Source organism: Carettochelys insculpta, chromosome 6 (genome assembly GCF_033958435.1).
Source record: "Carettochelys insculpta isolate YL-2023 chromosome 6, ASM3395843v1, whole genome shotgun sequence".
NCBI lineage: Eukaryota > Metazoa > Chordata > Testudines > Carettochelyidae > Carettochelys > Carettochelys insculpta.
The window spans coordinates 29,228,527-29,248,702 of NC_134142.1; the positions used below are offsets into that span (position 1 = coordinate 29,228,527).

A 20,176-nucleotide genomic window follows, 5' to 3' on the forward strand; every position below is an offset into this window, starting at 1 on the left:
CCCAGGGACAGATCCCCCCAGATGGTTCGATATCCCCGAGGGCAATCGCGGATGGGGACGGAAACGCAGATATCTCAGGGGGAGTTGATTCTGGAACCCCGAGATTTTCCCTTACAAGTATCTAGCGAGAGGATGTACCACCGTCAACAGGACCCAGAGGGGTCCAGAGAGGCTTACCCTAGCGGTTCCTCGCTATCTTCCTCTGACGAGGCCACGGCCCCAGGGGACCTCCATCCCCCGGACGATCTCAAACAGTTCCAAGAGCTGTTTAAAAGGGTGGCCTTCACGCAAGACATCCAAACAGCAGAGGTGCAGGAGAAACACCATAAGCTCCTTAAAAACCTGAGACCTCCGGCCTCTTCCAAAATAGCTATTCCGCTTGATGAAGCAATCATGGAGTCTGCCACCACAATATGTCAGACCCCTGCGTCCACTCCGCCTATAAACAAGAGAGTGGATAAGAAGTACTTCGTCCTAGCGAAGGGCATGGAGTTCCTGTTCAGCCACCCGCAACCAAATTCTCTGGTGGTGGAATCGTCTCAACAGAGGTCGAAAACTTCTCAGTACAAGACGAGGAATGGACAAAGATGCCAAGAAACTAGAGTTGTTCAGCAGAAAGGTCTACTTCTCTACCCTACTGTTGAGAATGGCGAATTACGCAGCGCATCTAGCGAACCATAATTTCGACAACTATTCCAGGCTGACTTCCCTCATGGACTCGCTTCCAGAGGACAAGAAGCTGGTGCTCAAGGCCATCGTGCAGGAAGGCTACACAGCCTCGAGGACAGGAGTTCAGATCGCCCTAGACGTAGCGGATATGGCAGCATGCTCAACAGCTACGGCAGTGGTCATGCGCAGGGAGTCCTGGCTCCAGACATCGGGTATCCCGAGGGATCTGCAGGCGAAGATCGTTGATCTCCCCTTTGACACGCAGAAGCTGTTTGCTGAATCAACTGACTCGGTCCTTCATTCCAGTTAGGACTCAAGAGCTACTCTCAGGACCTTGGGGATTTACACCCCTCCATACAGAAAGAAAAAGTATTACCCCCAACAAAGACGATACCAGTATCAACCACAGCGTCCCCAGTACCACAGGGGCTACGAGTAAGGGCGACATCAACAGCACCAACAGTACAGAACTCCCAGGCGACGTTCTCAACAGAGCCGTGCATCCTCGGGGCAGGGCCAAAGGCCACAAGTTTGACACACAGATCGAGGGCTGCACTATCACTACTATCGCGCAATGTCATCCGAAGCTTACTATTCCACCATCGCCTCCGACCATTCTACGACCAGTGGCAAAAGATCACCACAGACAAATGGGTACTGGAGATCATAGCCACGGGTTACGCGATTCCCTTCCAGTTGCTCCCACCGCCACGACCTCCACCCAGACCCCACCTAAAGGACGCCTCCCACGAAGCAAGACTCAAGCAGGAGGTAGACCATCTTATGCTTATAGGGGCAGTGGAAAGAGTGCCGGAGCAACTCCGAGGGAAAGGGTTCTACTCAAGATACTTCCTCACAGAGAAAAAGACAGGAGGCTGGAGGCCCATCCTAGATCTTCGAGGCCTCAACTGGTACTTGCGCAAGCAATGCTTTCGGATGATCACAGTCGCTTCTATACTTATGGCACTGGACGATGGAGATTGGTTCGCAGCCCTTGACTTACAAGACGCGTATTTCCACATAACTATTCACCCGGCTCACAGGCGTTTTCTCCGGTTTATGGTAGGCAAAGAACATTTTCAGTACAAGGTTCTGCCGTTCGGCCTCTCCTCGGCCCCCAGAGTCTTCACCAAGACCTTGGTAGTGGTGTCAGCCTACCTGCACAGACAAGGGGTGTTTATATTCCCATATCTGGACGACTGCCTACTTGAAAGGGACCTCGAAGGAGGAGGTACTTCGCATGATACGCGTCACAGCAGACACGTTCTCTTCGCTGGGCCTGGTCATCAATCTGGCAAAATCAAAGATAGACCCCGCACAGGATATAGAGTTCATAGGGGCACGTATAAATTTCATCACAGCAAGGGTTTATCTACCAGATGCCCGCTTTTGCGCCATTGGTTCCCTCGTGCAAGTCATCACCTTCAGCCCTACGGTGCCGGTTCTGACGTGCTTACAGCTGCTGGGCCACATGGCAGCAGCAAGGTTTGTGGTACAGAACGCCCGATTGCATATGCGCAGCATGCAGCACTGGCTGGCGAGCATCTACAAACCGGCAGCACACACCGTCCACAGGGTGGTGTTGCCCACGACAGAGGTGCGCAGATCCCTGCAATGGTGGGTGAACCCCAAGAACATGCTAACGGGTGCCCTTTCACCAACCACAAATATCTGTTTTTCTCACTACCGACGCCTCCCACATAGGGTGGGGAGCACACATGGACGAAAAGGTGATACAAGGACCGTGGTCCTCCACGGAACAGTCACTACACATGAACACTGCTTTGAGCTCCAGTATATTTAACGCCTGGAAACACTTTCAAGACCATATACAAGGCAAAGTAGTCGGGATCAGTACAGACAATACCTCCACCATGTTTTATATAAATTGGCAAGGAGGAGCTCGGTCCCGTGCCTTATGTGCGGAAGCAGTCCGATTGTGGAACTGGTGCATCGCCAACAATACAACCTTGAAAGCCTCGTATTTACCAGGCGCTCGCAATGTGAAGGCCGACCAGCTGCGCAGGCACTTCGCACTCACACACGAGTGGCAGATCCGTTCCGGTCTGCTACGACCGATTTTTCACGCATGGGGATTTCCCCAGATAGACCTGTTTGCCACTCAACACAACAAGAAGTGCCCACAATACTGCTCCAGGGCGGGACTGGGACGGGGGTGCCTGGGGGACGCATTCACGATCTCGTGGAGGGGCCCCCTGCTCTACGCATTTCCTCCCACAGTGCTTATCCACAAAGTCTTGCAGAAAGCCAGGAGAGAGAGAGCCCGATGATACTAGTAGTCCCAACGTGGGATCGACAGCAATGGTTCCCCTTACTCCTGCGCGTGTCAGACTGTCCACCGATGCCCCTACCGGTGGCACCGGATCTGCTCACACAAGCCCAGGGGTCCATAGTGCATCCACACCCCGAGGCCTGCGACTGCAAGCATCGTTAGTCCATGGCTCAGCTCCCTAGAGAGCACGTGTACGGAGGGAGTGCAACAAGTCCTAGAAAGTAGCAGGAGGTCTTCCAACAGGAAGACCTATAAGCAAAAATGGACTCGATTCACTGCATGGTGTTCTACCAAGCAGTTAGCCCCCCTTGCTACGCCTATACCTGTAATACGAGAGTACTTACTGGACCTCAAGAGAGGCGGACTCTCCCTATCCTCGTTGAAGGTCCACCTTGCCGCTATATCGGCTTTCAGACAGGAAGAGGAAGGGCACACGTTGTTTGCCCATCCCATAGTTACCAGGTTCCTCAAAGGACTGGTAAACCTATACCCCCCTCGGAAACCGCTTCCACCTTCGTGGAGTTTGGACCTGGTGCTTAATGCGCTAACGGGACCACCATTTGAACCCTTAGCCACGGTTTCCCTCCGTCTCCTTACGATAAAGACCGCCTTCTTGCAATCACGTCAGCTCGCAGGGTGAGCGAGCTTGCGGCAGTTATGGCAATGCCACCCTGCACAGTATTTTCCAAGGAGGCGGTAACCTTACGGCTGCATCTAGCCTTTGTTCCCAAAGTTTCTTCAGAGTTTCATATTAACGAACCTATAGTTTTACCCTCGTTTTATCCAAAGCCTCATAACTCCAACAAAGAGGCGCGCCTACACCTCCTGGACGTGAGGAGGGCGCTGGCTTTCTTTATAGACAGGACTAAGTCCTTCTGGAAAACGGATAGACTCCTAGTCTCTCTCGCTCCCAAATCAAAAGGAGAAGGTCTCTCTTCGCAGAGAATCTCGAAGCACATCGTATCCTGCATAAAAATGTGCTACGAACTTAGAAAGACTCCTTTACTGGCTGCGCCCAGGGCTCACTCCACTAGGGCGGTGGCGGCATCAACAGCCTTTTTCAAGGGCATTGTGCTAAAAGACATTTGCAGAGTGGCGACCTGGTCATCCTATGACACCTTCGCCAAGCATTATGCCCTTCACAGGGTATTCCAAGAGGATACCCGTCTCTCGACAGCGGTCCTCTCGGGGACAAGCTGCACATAAACCGATTTACCCACCTCCTATCTTGGGTTACTGCTGGGTAGTCACCTATCGTGGAGCACCCACGGGGACACTCAAGGAAGAAAGAGAAGTTACTCACCGTAGTAATGATGGTTCTTCGAGATGTGTCCCCGTGGGTGCTCCACCACCCGCCTATCCTCCCCGCTTCGGACCTCTGTTTAGTATTTTTCAGGAGCATCCAAGGCGGTTGGTCAAGGCACTGGCGGGGACCGGATCGCGCACGTGGCCGGGAGCGCGCAAGGGAGTGGCACGCGCTGGCGCATGCGCAGTCCAGCAGAAACTGCTGGAAAGATCCAACCTGCAGCGCCGTGGCGAGCCCGACACCTATCGTGGAGCACCCACGGGGGCATATCTCGAAGAACCATCGTTACTACGGTGAGTAACTTCTCTTTTCTCCAATCCTTCTTACCACTATGCGGCCCTAGTCAATCTTCCAGTGTCTAGAACCATCATCATAATCAACAACCATGGGCTCAGCATCCATTGGTGTCTGATGCCTCTCACTATTTTCTTACATCTTTCTCTGTCCAGTGTGGAGTGACTTAATTTCTGCAGACTGACTCCGCACCAATCTACTATATCATCTACCCATTCTCTGTGAGATCTGCCTCTCCTATTCAAACCATCCTTTATGCTGAATACCAGGGTCTTGATTTTTTTGTTCATCGTTCATTCTGCAGATATGTCTGAATAGCTGTAACTTCCGTTGTATGACCTTTTGCAGTACGTTCTCTTTCAACTGTATCTTCCTATACGGTTTCTCGTTGGTGGCCTTCTGCATCCGTCCTGTTCTCAGGATCTTTCTATAACAAATCCTCTCGAATTCCAATATCCTTCTCTTTGAATGTTTTGTTGTTGCCCATCTCACATCTGTACAACATGGTGCTGAATATATGTTTTCCAGGCGCTCAGCTTCATTCCTAAGCTAATCGCTTTGCATTTCGATATTTTATCCATTGCTTTCAAACTCGCTCTTGCTTTTGCTATTCTAGCCACTATTTCCTTCTCTCAATCTCGATCATGCACTATGTTGCACCCCAGATATGTGAAATTCTGTAGTTCAGTTCCCATTTACACTGAACTTCCTTCCTCTTTCCTTATGTCCAAATACTATTGTTTTTGTTTTATCAATGTTCATAATCAGTTTTTGTACTGCTTCCTTTCCTCGTTTAGCACCTGCTCCATTTTCACGAGCTTCACCTCATCTGCGAACCTCAAGTTGTTAATTCTTTGCCTGTGCACAGATATCCCTTCTACCTCTTCCTTGATATTGTCCATTGCTCTCTCTAGATGTGTGATGAATGTACTTGGCGATATCGGATCTCCCTGTCTCGTACCTCTACTCATTCTAAACTAACTCCCTGCACATTCTCACCGGTGCTTCCGCATTGTCACTGATATCCTTCAACAACCTATCAGTCTGCTATCCACGCCATACAATTCCAATACTGCCCAAGTCACTTTCTGAGCTATATTGTCAAATGCCTTCTGAAAATCAATGAAGCGATTATAGATGTTCTTTCATCGAGCTTACTCCGCTGTCAGTCTTAGTGACAATATCTGCTGTATGGTGATACTTCTCTCTCCTGAATCCCACTTGCTGATCCACTAAATCTTCTTCTATCTGTGATCTTAGTCTCTCCATCAGTATTATCAGTATCAGAACTATCCTCACATCAAATTTTTTTGTAATCTCTGTAAATATGGTTGTATATGCTTTAATTGTTTTTCTGTAACAGAAGTATAGCTTTATTGGGTAGAGAGGCTGTTGTCCCCTCAGTAGGGGGGCGGAAACTATGCCTGAATTTTGGGATTTAAAAACACTCTATCTTGTCCTTTCTCTTTCCTGATCAGTGTTCAACACTAGTATTGTCTTTACTGTCTCAGGAAAGTTCATGTCTTCTCCCCACCTCAGACTCAAGATGGATGAGCAGTTTGACTAAGGAAGCATCTCATGAAGAAAGCCTTGTCAGATTTAGGCTAGGGAGAAATTATAGTACCTCAGCTAGAAGACTTGAGCTGCTCTACTCTAAATTCTGATGTAATTACATCTAAAGACCTGTTGTTCTGGGCGTCTCATAAGAGTGAAGAGAACCCTTTCAAGCATCAAAACAGATCCTCCCCCCCTCTAAATAGTCTTCTCTGAGAAGAGAATCCTTCCAGATCAGGCACGTCTTTGCTTGTCATGCTGCCTGAGCCTACTGACCACAAAGGGAAAGTGAACAGAATGAACTTTTCCATGTTACTGGCTCTGCTACCAACATCACTGCTGTCTTCAACGTCTAAATTTTTGAAGTACCGTCACCTACCAGTAAAGATGAAGAGCACCAGATGGGACCTTTGCCTGCAGCTGTAACTGCATGGTCCTGAAAGTAGCTGCTCACAACTAAGACTGTCATGGCTCCAGTTCCAGCAGAACTGACAGTCAGGTCCTGGTGTACTTGAGAAATGACTGAAACGTACACTACAAAAGAGGATATTTTAGTCCTCCAGGACTCTCAATTTCTTTTACACTTGGACCTGGTCCATTGTTGGCAAAAAAAAAAAAAAAAAAAAAGAAAAAATATTTTGGGATGCATTAACAGTGTAATAAGCAAGACCTGAGAAGTAATTCTTTTGCTGTTCTCTGCTCTGATTAGGCCTCAATTGAAGTACTGTGTCCAGTTCTGGGCACCATGTTACAAGAAAGATGTGGAGAAATTGGAGAGAGTGCAGAGGAGCAACATAATGATTAGAGGTCTAGTGACTCTAGGCAATGCTAAGAACTATGGTAGACGTCAGTAGCAGATCTTCAGATTGCATTAGAAGAGATTTCAAGATATGCAGTACATTATTCTGTTTTTGGTATCCTTGGGAATCTGCATAGACATGAAAAAATCTACTATTCTGAATAACAACATGAATCATTCTACTAGAAGATGTAACCTAGCCACATGGAGTAGTTCCGTATCTGGACACAACAGAACTAGTCCTGGCATTTGTTCTATTTTAAACTATGTCCTCACTTTCAAGCCATCCAAATCTCTGTTTGCTCACTGTGGCCTCATCTAGTAGCATCAGAGCATGCCATCTTGTAACTTTCTTTACTCATTCAGTATCAACCAGGTTCCTTAAAGGTTTGACTGGGACTTACCTACCAGTAATGAAGCCAATGCCACAGTAGAACCTCAGTCTTGTAGAACTAGAACTGATGATGAGGAAGGAAGTCACCTTCATGGTTGCCATTATGTCAAACAGGAAAGCGATTAAGCCCATCATGGATGCATCCTAAGCTACATTTCACAAAAATAAAAAATTTTTTTTTGTCTGGAATTCATCCTCAGTTTCTAAATTCTAAATAGTGGATTCACTTGTTAGTATTTTTCCTAAAGCCTCATGCCTCCAGCATTCTCTTGAGCTTGGATGAGAAATGAGTTTTTTTCTCTAATCAGTTCATCTCTTCCATTAGAGCCAAGAAAGCTTATAGCTTCTCTCAAAGACCCTTAAGGTGACAACCTTGACTTCCAGTAACAGTTTTACAAAGCCCGTATATATTATCCCAAGCCTCTTCTGTTAACATAGCTTTTGGAGCTCCAGTGCTGCAAGCATCTGTATCCCCTTCCTCTTTGAATAGGGACCGGCACACAAAGAAAAGGGGATTACTTACATGTAACTGAAGGTTCTTCAAGATGTTTCTATCTGTACTCCATGACATGCTTTGAATTACAAATGGATTTGTGGAACAGTAGAACCCTGAGATATGTGCACTCCAGTTCTAAGTATGTGAGTTTAACGCAACTCTGAGTGGTGGGGAGCTGACACATGGCTCCAGGCTGTCCGCTGTTCAGGGGAGCAGGGAAACTTACCCGCACTGACGAGTTTCCCAGCTCCTGTCAGCCGAAAGCCTGGATCTTGGATGCCACCACTGACAAGATCAGAGAAACTGAGCACTGCTGCTGTGCTGGTCAGTTTCCTGGTTCCTCCCTAGTTACGTGAAATTTGACTTACCCAGGGTTGCATAAGAATGCAACCTACATGTTAGTCAGGGATCTGCTGTATAGAGATTTGGAGGGTCCCAGGTCTGTGCTTCTCCTTATATCCCCAGTGCAGTGCATTAGGGGAACCAGGGCACAGACACAGACCAATGCACATTATTTGCAAGATTTTTCTTATCTTGGGCTCATGATATTCATGTTTACTCCATGTGGAATACAGTGACCCCACGTCTCAAAGAATTTCCAGTAACAAGTAAGTAACTCCCTTTCCTAAAGAGGACAAAGTAAATTTTCTCTGAGCCATAGAATATGGTCAAAAAATGAAAAATCTTATGCTGACTTCAGATTTATTGCTGTTATTAAACATGTTGCAAGTACTTTTCTTACATAGTGTTTTAAAAACAGAATCCAGTAAAATGTTGTTAATGGTGCACTAAACCAGTACAAAAAAAATCTGTACATCTCAAAAGGAGAAAAAAGTAAGAAATCCTGGGTAGTGGAGATTCATGTGTGGAAGTTAGTCCAATCAAGTAATTCAGTTACAGACTCCCTTTAACTGGTGTAGGAACTTTTTTCCATGTCAGCTTCAGAATGTACTTTAGAATTCTCCCAATATTTTTGCTCAGAACAAATTAGCAACTTTAATTGGTACTAGGTTGTTAAAGCTGTGAATGTGTATCATAATTAGCATGTTCTCACTATTAGTGAGGTTACCCAGATATTATGTAGCCTCTAAGGGCGTGTCTGCACTGTAGTCAGACACCTGTGGCTGGTTTGTCTCAGCTGACTCAAGCTTGCAGGGCTTGGGCTGTGTCATAGCAGTGCAGATGTTCAGGCTTGAGCTACAGCCTAGTCCTTGGGACCTTCCACTCTTGCTGGGAGCTAGAGCTTAGGCTCTAATCTGAGCCCTAACATGCACACCACAGTTACAGTCCCTTAGCTCGGGTCACTGCAAGACTGAGTCAACTGGCATGGGCCATATGCAGTGCTGAGACACCTTCAGCTGCATCTTGCAGGTAATATGGTTTTCATTGAATGAACTCTGCTAATCCATAATACTGGAAGAATTAAAATGTGATTATTCATACAAGTATTCATCTGTGCTCAATAAAATGTAGGTGAACTGGATGATCACTTGATGCCAGTTGGAAAAGAAACGGTTAAGTATGAGGAGGAGCTTGATTTACATGATGAAGAAGAAACCAGTGTTCCAGGTAGACCGGGGTCTACAAAACGAAGGCAATGCTACCCTAAAGCTGTTAGTATCATTCATTGCTGTCCACATCTAAGATTTATATTCTGTTGTTGGCTGGAAAGAAGACACATTTTCTAAGTTTAAATTTCTAACTTGTCTGACAAAGGAGTACTTTCACAATTGAAGGTTTTATTACAAAGGTGTGTTTTTAAACTTTTAGCAGGATGGTCTCCACATTTATAAAATACAAATGGCACTGACTTCTAGCTTCGTGTCCATGTCTCTTTTAAAGAAAAGAGGGTACGTACCAGCTGCAAGAGCAATCAAAATGTTTCTTTCATGATAGATGAGATTCTTTTTTGTTTAAAAAGATTACCTAGTTGCATTTCGTACCATGCATAATTACTGTGTATGTTATAGCCTTCAAAGTTTGCTGATGGAAACAAAAAGAAATCATTAAATTTTAGGCATTTTTTCCGTCTTGGGGCGAATGGGGGTGGGGGGGGAAGGAGGAAGGAAATTTCTAGCGGTACAGATTTGGGTTTTCTCTTCTTCTGTACATCATAAAGAGAGCTCTCTATCCCTGATGGAGTCTTGAAAGACCATCTCGTAGTTTTTTATGTAATGGAACACTTTGTATGGAACATTTTTCACACCTACAAAATAGTAAACCTCACTCTTCTATCAAATAGCAAATACTTTTTCTTAAGGGCAATAATGAGCAGAGAGGTTTCAGCTTTCTTTGTAGGAACCGTGTAGGTCAGTCAAGTGGTGATTATGAATGCACTATGTTCACTTAAATGAAGAGATTAGTTATCCAAACTTCAACCAGTGTCATTTTAGGCAAATTAATTCTATGGCCTCATTCCTCAGCCAAGAAAGATAGGGTGTATATATAGTTTGCCTAATTTTTTGGTGTACATAATTGAAGGTTGAACTTATTTCTCATTCTGGAGTCATACTACTGAGAAAATTTGAATCGTAGCAGTATGAAGAATTGGAAGAATTGTGCAACCTTTATACAAAAACTTATTTCTCAAAAAGCCAGGTCCATAGAGTCTGGACATTAAGGGGATCATCCAGAGACAGAGATGGAAAGTAGCACTCAAAACTTTAATTTTATTGATAGGGAAAATTACACTAGTGGTCTGAAATAGGAGAGACTTATGTTTTTCAGTGTATAATTAACACAATTGTTAATTTAGGAAAACAGTAGTTGCATCAGCAAGCAGGAAGTTCTGGGCATGAAGCATTCTGCTGCCTAGTGACTGTGAGGTCTGGTTTTGCCCCCAACCTGCAAGCAGTCTGAAGACCAGTTATAATGGGTGTTTTTTGTTTTTGTTTTTTTTTTTAAAAAAAAAAAAAAAAAAGAGAGAGAGAGAGAATTCAGGTTAGTTGGGGTACATTTTCAGTTTCTTCCTTTTAGGAACATTACTTCAAAAGCTTTAATAGAATGTAATTTTGTTTTATGGTAATCGCAATAGGTCTTTGGAAATATTTTTCCTAGGAATGAGAATTCATGTGAACTTTGCTGAAAGTCATATTCATGTATTTTTCTCTCTTTGATTGTAGATTCCAGAATGTTTGAGAGATAGTTACCCCAAACCTGATCATCCCTGTTATCTGTATGTAATAGGAATGGTGTTAACTACCCCTTTGCCTGATGAGCTCAACTTTAGGAGGCGAAAGCTGTATCCTCCTGAGGATACAACAAGATGCTTTGGAATACTGACAGCCAAACCTATACCTCAGGTAATGAATTTAATTTTCTATTACCCTTCTGTGCCTGACAGTCCTACCACTGTTCATGACTCAGAGCACTAAGGCAGGCCAGAGACTAGACAAGATATCACCTCTCTGTAGTTGGAGCAACCTTGAAAACGGGGTCTCCAAGTATCCTAGAGTTTTATGTATAGTTATTTCTGCAGCTTAACTTCTTTCTATCAAACTTTTCTCATTGTAATGTTATATTATCTGACTGAGAATGCTAAATGCTTCTTCTAAGACAGGCCATTTCTAACTAGCCTCATGTGAGCTGAAAAAATGGAATATAAGGCTTAGCACAAGCTGAGGAAATGCATCTCTCTGCTTTTCCCAAGCCATGCATTGAGAGGGGAGATCTGTGCTTGTATTGTGCTTAGAACAAATCATCTTCTGTTAGTTCCTCAGAGGGTTTGTTCATACAACACCCATTGTGGCCATGCACTAAGCAGTATCACCAGCACTCAGCGTCTCCTTCACTACCTCTATAGCAGCAGGACTTTGGTATCACAGTTCAGGGCACTTTTTAGAGCCATGCTGCTCCTTTGCTACAGTGCCACCTAGCATTCCTGTCATTCTCTGGGCCACAGTCATTGGTTCCCTCACTCCCAAAGGTCTGCATCTCATTATTGTTAATTGTAATAAATGTTGAGAAATGGAAGTAAAATCTTTCATTCAAGTTCACAGTAGCACAAGGAAAGGGATAATTGTGTTGTTTCTGATTCAGATTTTGATGAAACTTGAAAAAAATAGTTATGGTTCAAATCCAGAAGAAAATATCCCTCCCCTAGCTTCTCTTCACAGGACAGAATGGAATCCTCTGTGAAGCATGAGGATAGCAGTGGCATTCTTATTGATAAGGAAATATAGGGGAATTAAGAAACTCGAGAGAAGCCAGAGTTTTAAAAGGGAACATTGATCAGGTCGCACCTGCTCTCTAGAAAAGGGTCGTTTTCTTTGTAAGGGAATTTAAACTTTTCTGAACAATGAAACTGGCTATCAAAATGATGGCTTCCATTTGCATTTATCTGTAAATTAATGTGTATTAGTATCTAAATCCTGGTTAAACATTAATAGCTGTTCTATAGGAACAGTCCTCTTTTGGAAGTGGTATGTATGTATGTATTTTCTAAAACATCTTTTGAGTAACTAATTTTTTGTCATCTTTTGGTTTCTCTTTACTGCTAAGATTCCTCACTTTCCTGTGTACACGCGTTCTGGAGAGGTTACCATATCTATTGAGCTAAAGAAGTCTGGTTTTATGTTGTCTTTACAAATGCTTGAGCTGATTACAAGACTTCACCAGTACATTTTCTCACATATTCTTCGGCTAGAGAAACCTGCACTAGAGTTCAGACCTACAGAAGCCGATTCAGCCTATTGTGTTCTACCTCTTAATGTTGGTAAGGACTGAATTTCTTTAAATATTCACTTCAATTTATAACAATGACTAATTACTTGATTATTTTGTCAACTTTCACGGTTATATTTTACATCTCAATTAACATAATCACAGAAATATATTTGCAGGTTTGGTTTTTTTAAACCTTTCCTGACCTATTTTTAGTTGTGTGCTTGAAATTCGTACAAAACATCTCACAATAGTACATTTTCTGGTGAACCAGAAAGGATTTAAAAAACAAAATCTGTGTGTGCTGTTGTAAGTGCAAGATTTCATAGGAATAGTGAAGGCACTTGGCTGTATTGACAGGAAATATTCTGCCCAAATCAGTAAGATTTTTTGCAAGTTAAAATAGTACAGCTTTCACTTTAAGAATCCCAGTAAAATAAATGAACTCTGTCCTCTTTTTCAGTTGATGACTCCAGCACTTTGGATATTGACTTTAAGTTTATGGAAGATATTGAAAAATCTGAAGCACGTACAGGCATTCCCAGTACACAGTACACAAAAGAAACTCCATTTATTTTCAAATTGGAAGATTACCAGGATGCAGTTATCATTCCAAGGTAAAGATTGTATTATCTGGGACATTCCATGTGTAGAAAAGGTACCTGTAAAAGCATTTGTCGGATAAATTACATAACCTATATTTAGCATACACAACAAACCAGGTGACATTATTAAATCATTTTGATAAGTTTGTGAAATGATTTATATAGAAATATAATACTGGGATTTTGATATATTGTCACTAGAAGATGTATTACATCCCTGTAAAGAGAAGTGCAAGTCACCACACTGCCAGAAGCTGTGACTTTGCCAGCAGCTAGTTTAACTGGAACTATTTTAGCTTCAGAAGATTGGTAGCAGTCTCTCTAGTTATGTTTCCTTGCTAATGATGTCTTGCCAGAGCTGTCCTATAGACAGTGAAGAATGACCTTTTCGGCACAGCTCCATTACCCACAGCAATCATGTGAGTGATAGCGGACACAAACTGCTGGTGGCCACCAGTGTTTTAACTAGTGTGTCATCTGAGCATGGCTCAGACATAGGGACAAGTCGTAAATTGGCATAAATATCATAATTGCATTGACTTCAGTGAAACTATGACATTTGAGCCCAGCTAAGTGTCTGCCCCATTGTGATTAAAACACAGTGGATGATCTTCACTAGCATCCTCACTGTTGCTATCACCAGTGGAACTGCCTTGGTGGTAGTAACAATGGAAGTCTTAGGAGGTAGGAATGGAAGATTTGAGTTGTATCTAATGAGAATTATTTCCAACTAATAATGAGCAGGCAGGGTGGGGTGGACAATGAATATTTTCTTGTTTGAATCTTAAAAGAGAGAGTGCCTTAAAAATCTCCAAATATTACATGTATTCAGTCTATGTAAACACTTCTATCAGTTACCTTTCTTATTGCCCTAGGTGTTTGACTGCAAGCTCTTTGGGGGCAGGGATTGCCCCTTAACTATGTGTTTGTGCAATGTCCAGAATCATAGCAATAGCCATAATAAATATGCAAGGACTGGCAGGGTAAACAACAGACTTCAGGAAATTTGAACTTAAGCACAGACTTTTCCAAAATTTGGAGGGCGGGGATGGAGGGTGCGCAATAATCAGATTGTTCTGGAAAATAACAACCTTGGTTGTCACTTTGAAATGAGATTGAAAAGATTAAATGCATTATTAGAAATGTTTACTTTTGTTTGTTGAAGCCTAGTCAGATATGAAAATATTTAGATAGGAATTTAACATAACAGACATTAGAAGCTAAGACCCAAACAGCCAAAAAAAGTATACGCAAATCCTATAGTTAAGAATATATCTTGTTGGTTATCCCAATATCTGCAAAATGATGTGTGAACATCACATTTAAACTAATTTTAAAGGGCAGGATTAAATTTAGTGAGTATTCCAGTGCTAGAAAATGGATATTTGAAACTTTTTGTACTCTTGTAAGAAGGGAGGCCATAGAACAGTAATAGCTGATCAGAGCCAGATGGTATTCACCCAAGTTCTGAAGGAACTGCTAGCTATAGCCTGTAATCTATCATTTAAATTAGCTTCTATCGCAAATGATTGAAGCATGGCTCCAGAGGTGATCCCAGGATTTACAGGCTGGTAATCCTAACTTCAGTACTGGACAAACTGCTTGAAACTATATTAAAGAACAGAACTGTCAAGCACTTAGATGAATTTGTTGGAGGGAGCCCACATGGTTTTGTGAGGAGAAATCATGCCTCACCAATCTACTAGAATTGTTTGAGGGGATCAACAGGCATGTGGATAAGGAGGATAATACAGTATTTAGATTTTTCAGAAAACCTTTGACAAGGTTCTTCACCAAAGGCTCTTAGCAAAGTAAGTGGTAATAGGATGAGAAAGAAGGTCCTCTCGTGGTTTGTAACTGTTTAAAATATAGGAAACAAAGCATAGGAATAAATTGTCAACTTTGAGAATAGAGAGAGGTTAATAATGGTGCCCCCATGGATCTGTTCGTGGACTACTCCTTTTGAACATATTCATAAATGATCTGGGAAAAGGGGTAGAGAGTAAGGTAGCAAAATTTGCATGTGATTATAAAATTACTGAGGATAGTTAAGTCCTAGGCAGATTGCAAAGAGCTATAAAAACATATCTCAAACTGGATAACTGGGCAGCAAAATGGCAAATGAAATTCACTGTTGATTAATGCAAACTGGAAAACATATTCTCAACTATACATATAAAATGATGAGGGCTAAGTTAGCTTTTACTACCCAAGAAAGAGATCTTGGAGTCATTGTGGATAGTTGACTAAAAACAGCCCCTCATTGTGTAGTGGCAATCAAAAAAAAAAGTTGAGAAACATTAAGGAAAGGATAGATAAGATTGAAAATATCTAATTGCCTCTTTATAAACCAATAGTATGCTCACATCTTGAATACAGTAAACCCTCAAGATAGGTCTTGGATTAACACATCTGCTGCCCCTGACGGGAGTGGTTTCCTGCTCCTGTCTGGGGTGGCAGCCACAAATCAGGCTGCCATCCCTGATGATAGTGGGAAAACTGCTCCTCTCAGGGCAGCAGCCTGACTTTTCCTGTCAGGGCAGTGGCCACGAATCAGGCTGCCATCCCTGACAGGAGTGGTTTCCCACTCGCCATTTGCAGAGCTGGGAAACTCAGGAGCAGTTTCCTGGCTCCCCTCTACTGGCTGGAGCCAGGAAACTGAACAAGGCTGCTTCCCTGGTCATTTTCTTCTCTGTGCAAGTGGAGGGAGCTGGGAGCCAGCCTGGTTACTGTCTCCCCACTGCTTGTGGAATCTGGGAAACTGACCAGTTGCGACTAAATTTCTATAGTGGTTAATAGAGATATAGTTATTTGTAAAATAAGTACTCAGACAGTCTAAAGTGTATATTGCACTATTTATTAGCCTTTCAAAACTGATACAGACTTTTATTATATTAGGTGTTTTGGGTTCCCATTTATTCAATTTTTTTCCCATTTCTTCAGTTATTTGTACAATAATTGTATATGGTACATGATTTGTTTTCTGTTGTAATGAATATAAGTTCCTATACTACACTCCTCATCATAATCTTTGATTTGGCAAATCTGAGTTTCTGCACAAAGAATTACTTGAGCTATTTAACAACTTAGTATCTGGTCTCCAGTGTAGAATCAGAGCCTTAGGTAGAAAGTTTGTTCAAAGAATGTTTTTCAGTGCTTATCTCTTTTTGATTAGGTATCGAAATTTTGATCAGCCTCATCGATTCTATGTTGCTGATGTATACACTGATCTTACTCCACTCAGTAAATTTCCTTCCCCTGAATATGAAACTTTTGCTGAATATTATAAAACAAAGTATAATCTTGACTTGACCAATCTCAACCAGCCACTGCTGGATGTGGACCACACATCTTCAAGGTGAGGACATGCTGAATACTATAAACCTAGTTTAATTCATATTTCGGTTTTACATCTTACAGGCTTGCAACATTTTTAATCGCATATTTCGTTTTGTTGCAAGCTATGTAATAAAGTAGACAATTTTGAAAATTTTTGGTGTCATTTTTTGGGGAGTCAGTTTATCTTTAAAGGGACCGATTTTCAGAGGGCACAAATACTTTCTAAAAATAAGGCTTTTTAAAAAGTGTTGCTGTTTTAAATGTTTGAAATGATGTTTGAAAACTTTGTTCAATGTGGTTTAATTAAAGGAAATATTTTTTTCAATATATTTTTAGACTTAATCTTTTGACTCCTCGCCATTTGAATCAGAAGGGAAAAGCTCTTCCCCTAAGTAGTGCTGAGAAGAGGAAAGCTAAGTGGGAAAGTCTGCAAAATAAGCAGGTAATGAACTGTTTCAATTCTAAACTGTTTAATTTAGCTTGCATCATTAGCCATATTTTAGAGCTTTTGAGATAATTTTTTAAAAGTAAAACTCTCTCTCTTCTCTAAAGATATTGGTTCCAGAACTCTGTGCTATACATCCTATTCCAGCATCACTGTGGAGAAAAGCAGTTTGTCTCCCCAGCATACTTTATCGTCTGCACTGCCTGTTGACAGCAGAGGAGCTGAGAGCCCAGACAGCCACAGATGCTGGTGTAGGGGTTAAATCGCTTCCTGCAGACTTCAGGTATTTACTGTGCCACACATACAAGTATTACAAATCTTTGAAGAAGTATGTGAAAATTTGCGACTATTTTCAGTAGTGCAAAACTGATTTGTTTTATGTGGCTCATGTGCTTTTTTCAATGGGGCATGTAGCTAGAAAATAATGGACTTAGCTGCAACAATGATCTTTTTTTAAAAAAAAAAAAGCCTTTTTAACTTAGAATTTTTTCAAGCATTCATTTTGTGATATTTTTAATCTAAATCAACATTTGTTTTACAGATATCCTAACTTGGACTTTGGATGGAAGAAGTCCATTGACAGCAAATCCTTCATCTCGATTTCTAGCTCTTCTTTAGCAGAGAATGAAAATTACTGTAAGCACAGCACAATTGTAGTCCCTGAAAATGCTGCACATCTAGGTGCTACTAGAGCCTCCTCTGCAGAAAATCATGACCAAATGTCTGTGAACTATATAAAGTTGCTCAATGAGTCACCCATTAAACTCCAAATTGATGCATCGGTAGAACTTGCAGCAATTAATGGTGTTTCTTGTAATAAAAATCTTGCCAATGGCAATTGTGATTTAGTTAACAGAGACTTTTGCCAAGTAAATCAACTGAATTACTGTGGGCAGGAAATACCCATGCAGCCAACTACCTCATATCCCATTCAGAATTTATACAACAGTGAGAACCAGCCCATGCCCAGTAATGAATGTACTCTACTGAGTAATAAATACCTTGATGGAAATGTTAACAAATCTACCTCAAATGGAAGCCCCAAAATGGCAGTGACCACCAGTACTTCAGAAGCTGTTAAGTTTGCAAAAGACAGTATGGATTCTGAAAAGAACCGCTCCAGTGGATATTCCTCAAAAACTCTTGGCCCAAACCCTGGTCTTATTCTTCAGGCTTTGACTCTTTCAAATGCTAGTGATGGATTCAACCTAGAGCGTCTCGAAATGCTGGGGGATTCATTTTTAAAGCATGCCATCACTACATATTTGTTTTGCACTTATCCAGATGCTCATGAGGGACGCCTGTCATATATGAGAAGTAAAAAAGTGAGTAGCTAATAATCTATCACTATTTTGTTAAACCTAGATCTATAAGAATGTATTGTAACCAAACAGCTGAACAGTGAATAGGCTAAAATGACTAATTTATTCACAGTACCATGAAAATAAACTATATCTGGATTATATCATAAAGCTACTTATATGGACAGACTTCCCAGAACTGTTTAAAAAAAATTATGCCAACATTTTATTTTAACAGTGGGCTGGTGATATATCCTGTTAAAGTAGTGATCAGGAATATTACTGCTTAATAGGATGCATCATGTGTAGATTTTTAGTATTATTCAGGAAGTTATTTTATTTATAAATAAGGCTTAACTTATCACGAAACTATAGATAATAAATGTTAAAAAGTTACTTCTGTTTTCAAGGCATGATTTGGCCTGTCATGCTTATTGTATTAGGAATGCCGCAAAATAACCTCATGAGAACTGGAAGATAGACAGGTTGAACATCTCTAATCTGAAATTCTCTCATTCAGCAACAGCAATAACCTGGCATGATTTTAGTTAGCTGGATGACCACTTGTCATGGTGTGCCCAAGTTTCCCATGGTCTTGTAAAGTTTGTGTACCTCCACCAGTCCTGGATCTCAATGTTCTGTGCTGTAATTTACCCCTTAATGTCTTCTGAGAGCCCAGTAAACAGTGGAAGTGTTGGTAATGTGCTAGATAATATTGACTACCTGTGGTCTGGCAAATTCTCTGGTTCAGCACCAGTCAGGTCCCGAGGGTGCCAGACGAGAGGTGCAACCTGTATTTGTATATAAAATATTCCCATGTATTGTTTTAAATAGATGCATGACTTTCAGAAACATGTTATTTATTTTGAAGGGACAAGAATTTGTTTAGACATAACATCGATTATACTTGTATTCTCATATACTTTTGTATATGTGTATTCATTGAAGTTTCTAAGACTTTTTTTCTTAAAGGTCAGCAATTGTAACTTGTATCGCCTTGGGAAGAAGAAAGGGCTGCCTAGTCGTATGGTGGTATCTATTTTTGATCCACCCGTCAACTGGCTCCCTCCTGGTTATATAGTAAACCAAGACAAGAGTAGCACAGACAAATGGGAGAAAGATGACGTGGTAAGCTCTCATTGAAATAAATTAAGATTTACTATGTTGCTAATATATCACATGGTGGAAGGACAAGAAAATATGCTTTTTTGAAATCATGCTTCAGCAAAATACAGTTTTCTACATCTTAATTTCCTATTTTCTTGTAAATATATGATTGTAATTTATGAAATATGTGGGGAAAAGATTATGATGGAGCGCTTAGGAAGGGCAAATTTGTGGAACAAATTACTGAACATATTTCAGTAATGAAGTATATATTTTAGTGGTATAAGAGTTTAAGAGAACTTCCATTTGTTGTTTTCAGCATACATGTGTGACAGCTCATGTAATCTAAAGTGTTTCTCCCTTCATGCAAATTATGGAATATATGTATAAATGATGTTTTTGACTCCACTTTCTGTAGTGAAGACTGGTGATGGCTAAATATCCTTTTTTTTTGAAAATGAGCTTATCTTTGACAGTATAGGCAGCAGTATAGGTTTTGTGATCTAATTTTTGTCCTGCTTTACCAGGTGCCATAACTCCTATTTTATTTAACCAGTATTTTCTTAGTTGTGTGACTGAGTAAAGGTGGTGAGTGGTTTGAGAAATTTCTCAATAGTAATTAGCTGTTACCAGGTGGCATTTTATCTTTAATGATTAAAGACTGATGATTCCTTTTCTACCGTGGTCTCAAACAGAACCATTTTTCTTTTTGGAAATTTAACTAAAAATAGGCAAGGGCTGAAGAATCTATTTAGTTCCTGTGCAGAGCGAACACAAAAAGATCTTGACTATTTTTGAATGTTTTGTGTGTGTCTCACGTACAATGCAATTCCTATCTCATGTTGTGCAGTTCATCTGCTGATCCTAAAACAAGAGTTATAGCTGACTGTAAACTAATCTTTGGTCCCTAAT

At 41.5% G+C, this 20,176-nt stretch overlaps 1 protein-coding gene across 5 annotated transcripts in view; it reads left to right on the forward strand.

Annotated features, from left to right (window-relative positions):
* DICER1 (dicer 1, ribonuclease III) overlaps window positions 1-20,176 on the forward strand; it is a 93,124-nt gene that overhangs the window by 54,942 nt on the left and 18,006 nt on the right. For 3 of the 5 annotated variants that reach the window (XM_074996565.1, XM_074996564.1, XM_074996563.1), the window contains exons 17-25: window positions 9,279-9,418; window positions 10,928-11,107; window positions 12,306-12,519; window positions 12,931-13,084; window positions 16,248-16,430; window positions 16,748-16,853; window positions 16,964-17,139; window positions 17,398-18,181; window positions 19,130-19,285. In XM_074996565.1, coding sequence (XP_074852666.1) covers window positions 9,279-9,418; window positions 10,928-11,107; window positions 12,306-12,519; window positions 12,931-13,084; window positions 16,248-16,430; window positions 16,748-16,853; window positions 16,964-17,139; window positions 17,398-18,181; window positions 19,130-19,285 — 2,093 coding nt within the window. Of the gene's footprint in view, window positions 1-9,278; window positions 9,419-10,927; window positions 11,108-12,305; window positions 12,520-12,930; window positions 13,085-16,247; window positions 16,431-16,747; window positions 16,854-16,963; window positions 17,140-17,397; window positions 18,182-19,129; window positions 19,286-20,176 lie in introns of those variants that run through there. The other 2 variants (XM_074996566.1, XR_012645904.1) reach the window with 2 other exon arrangements.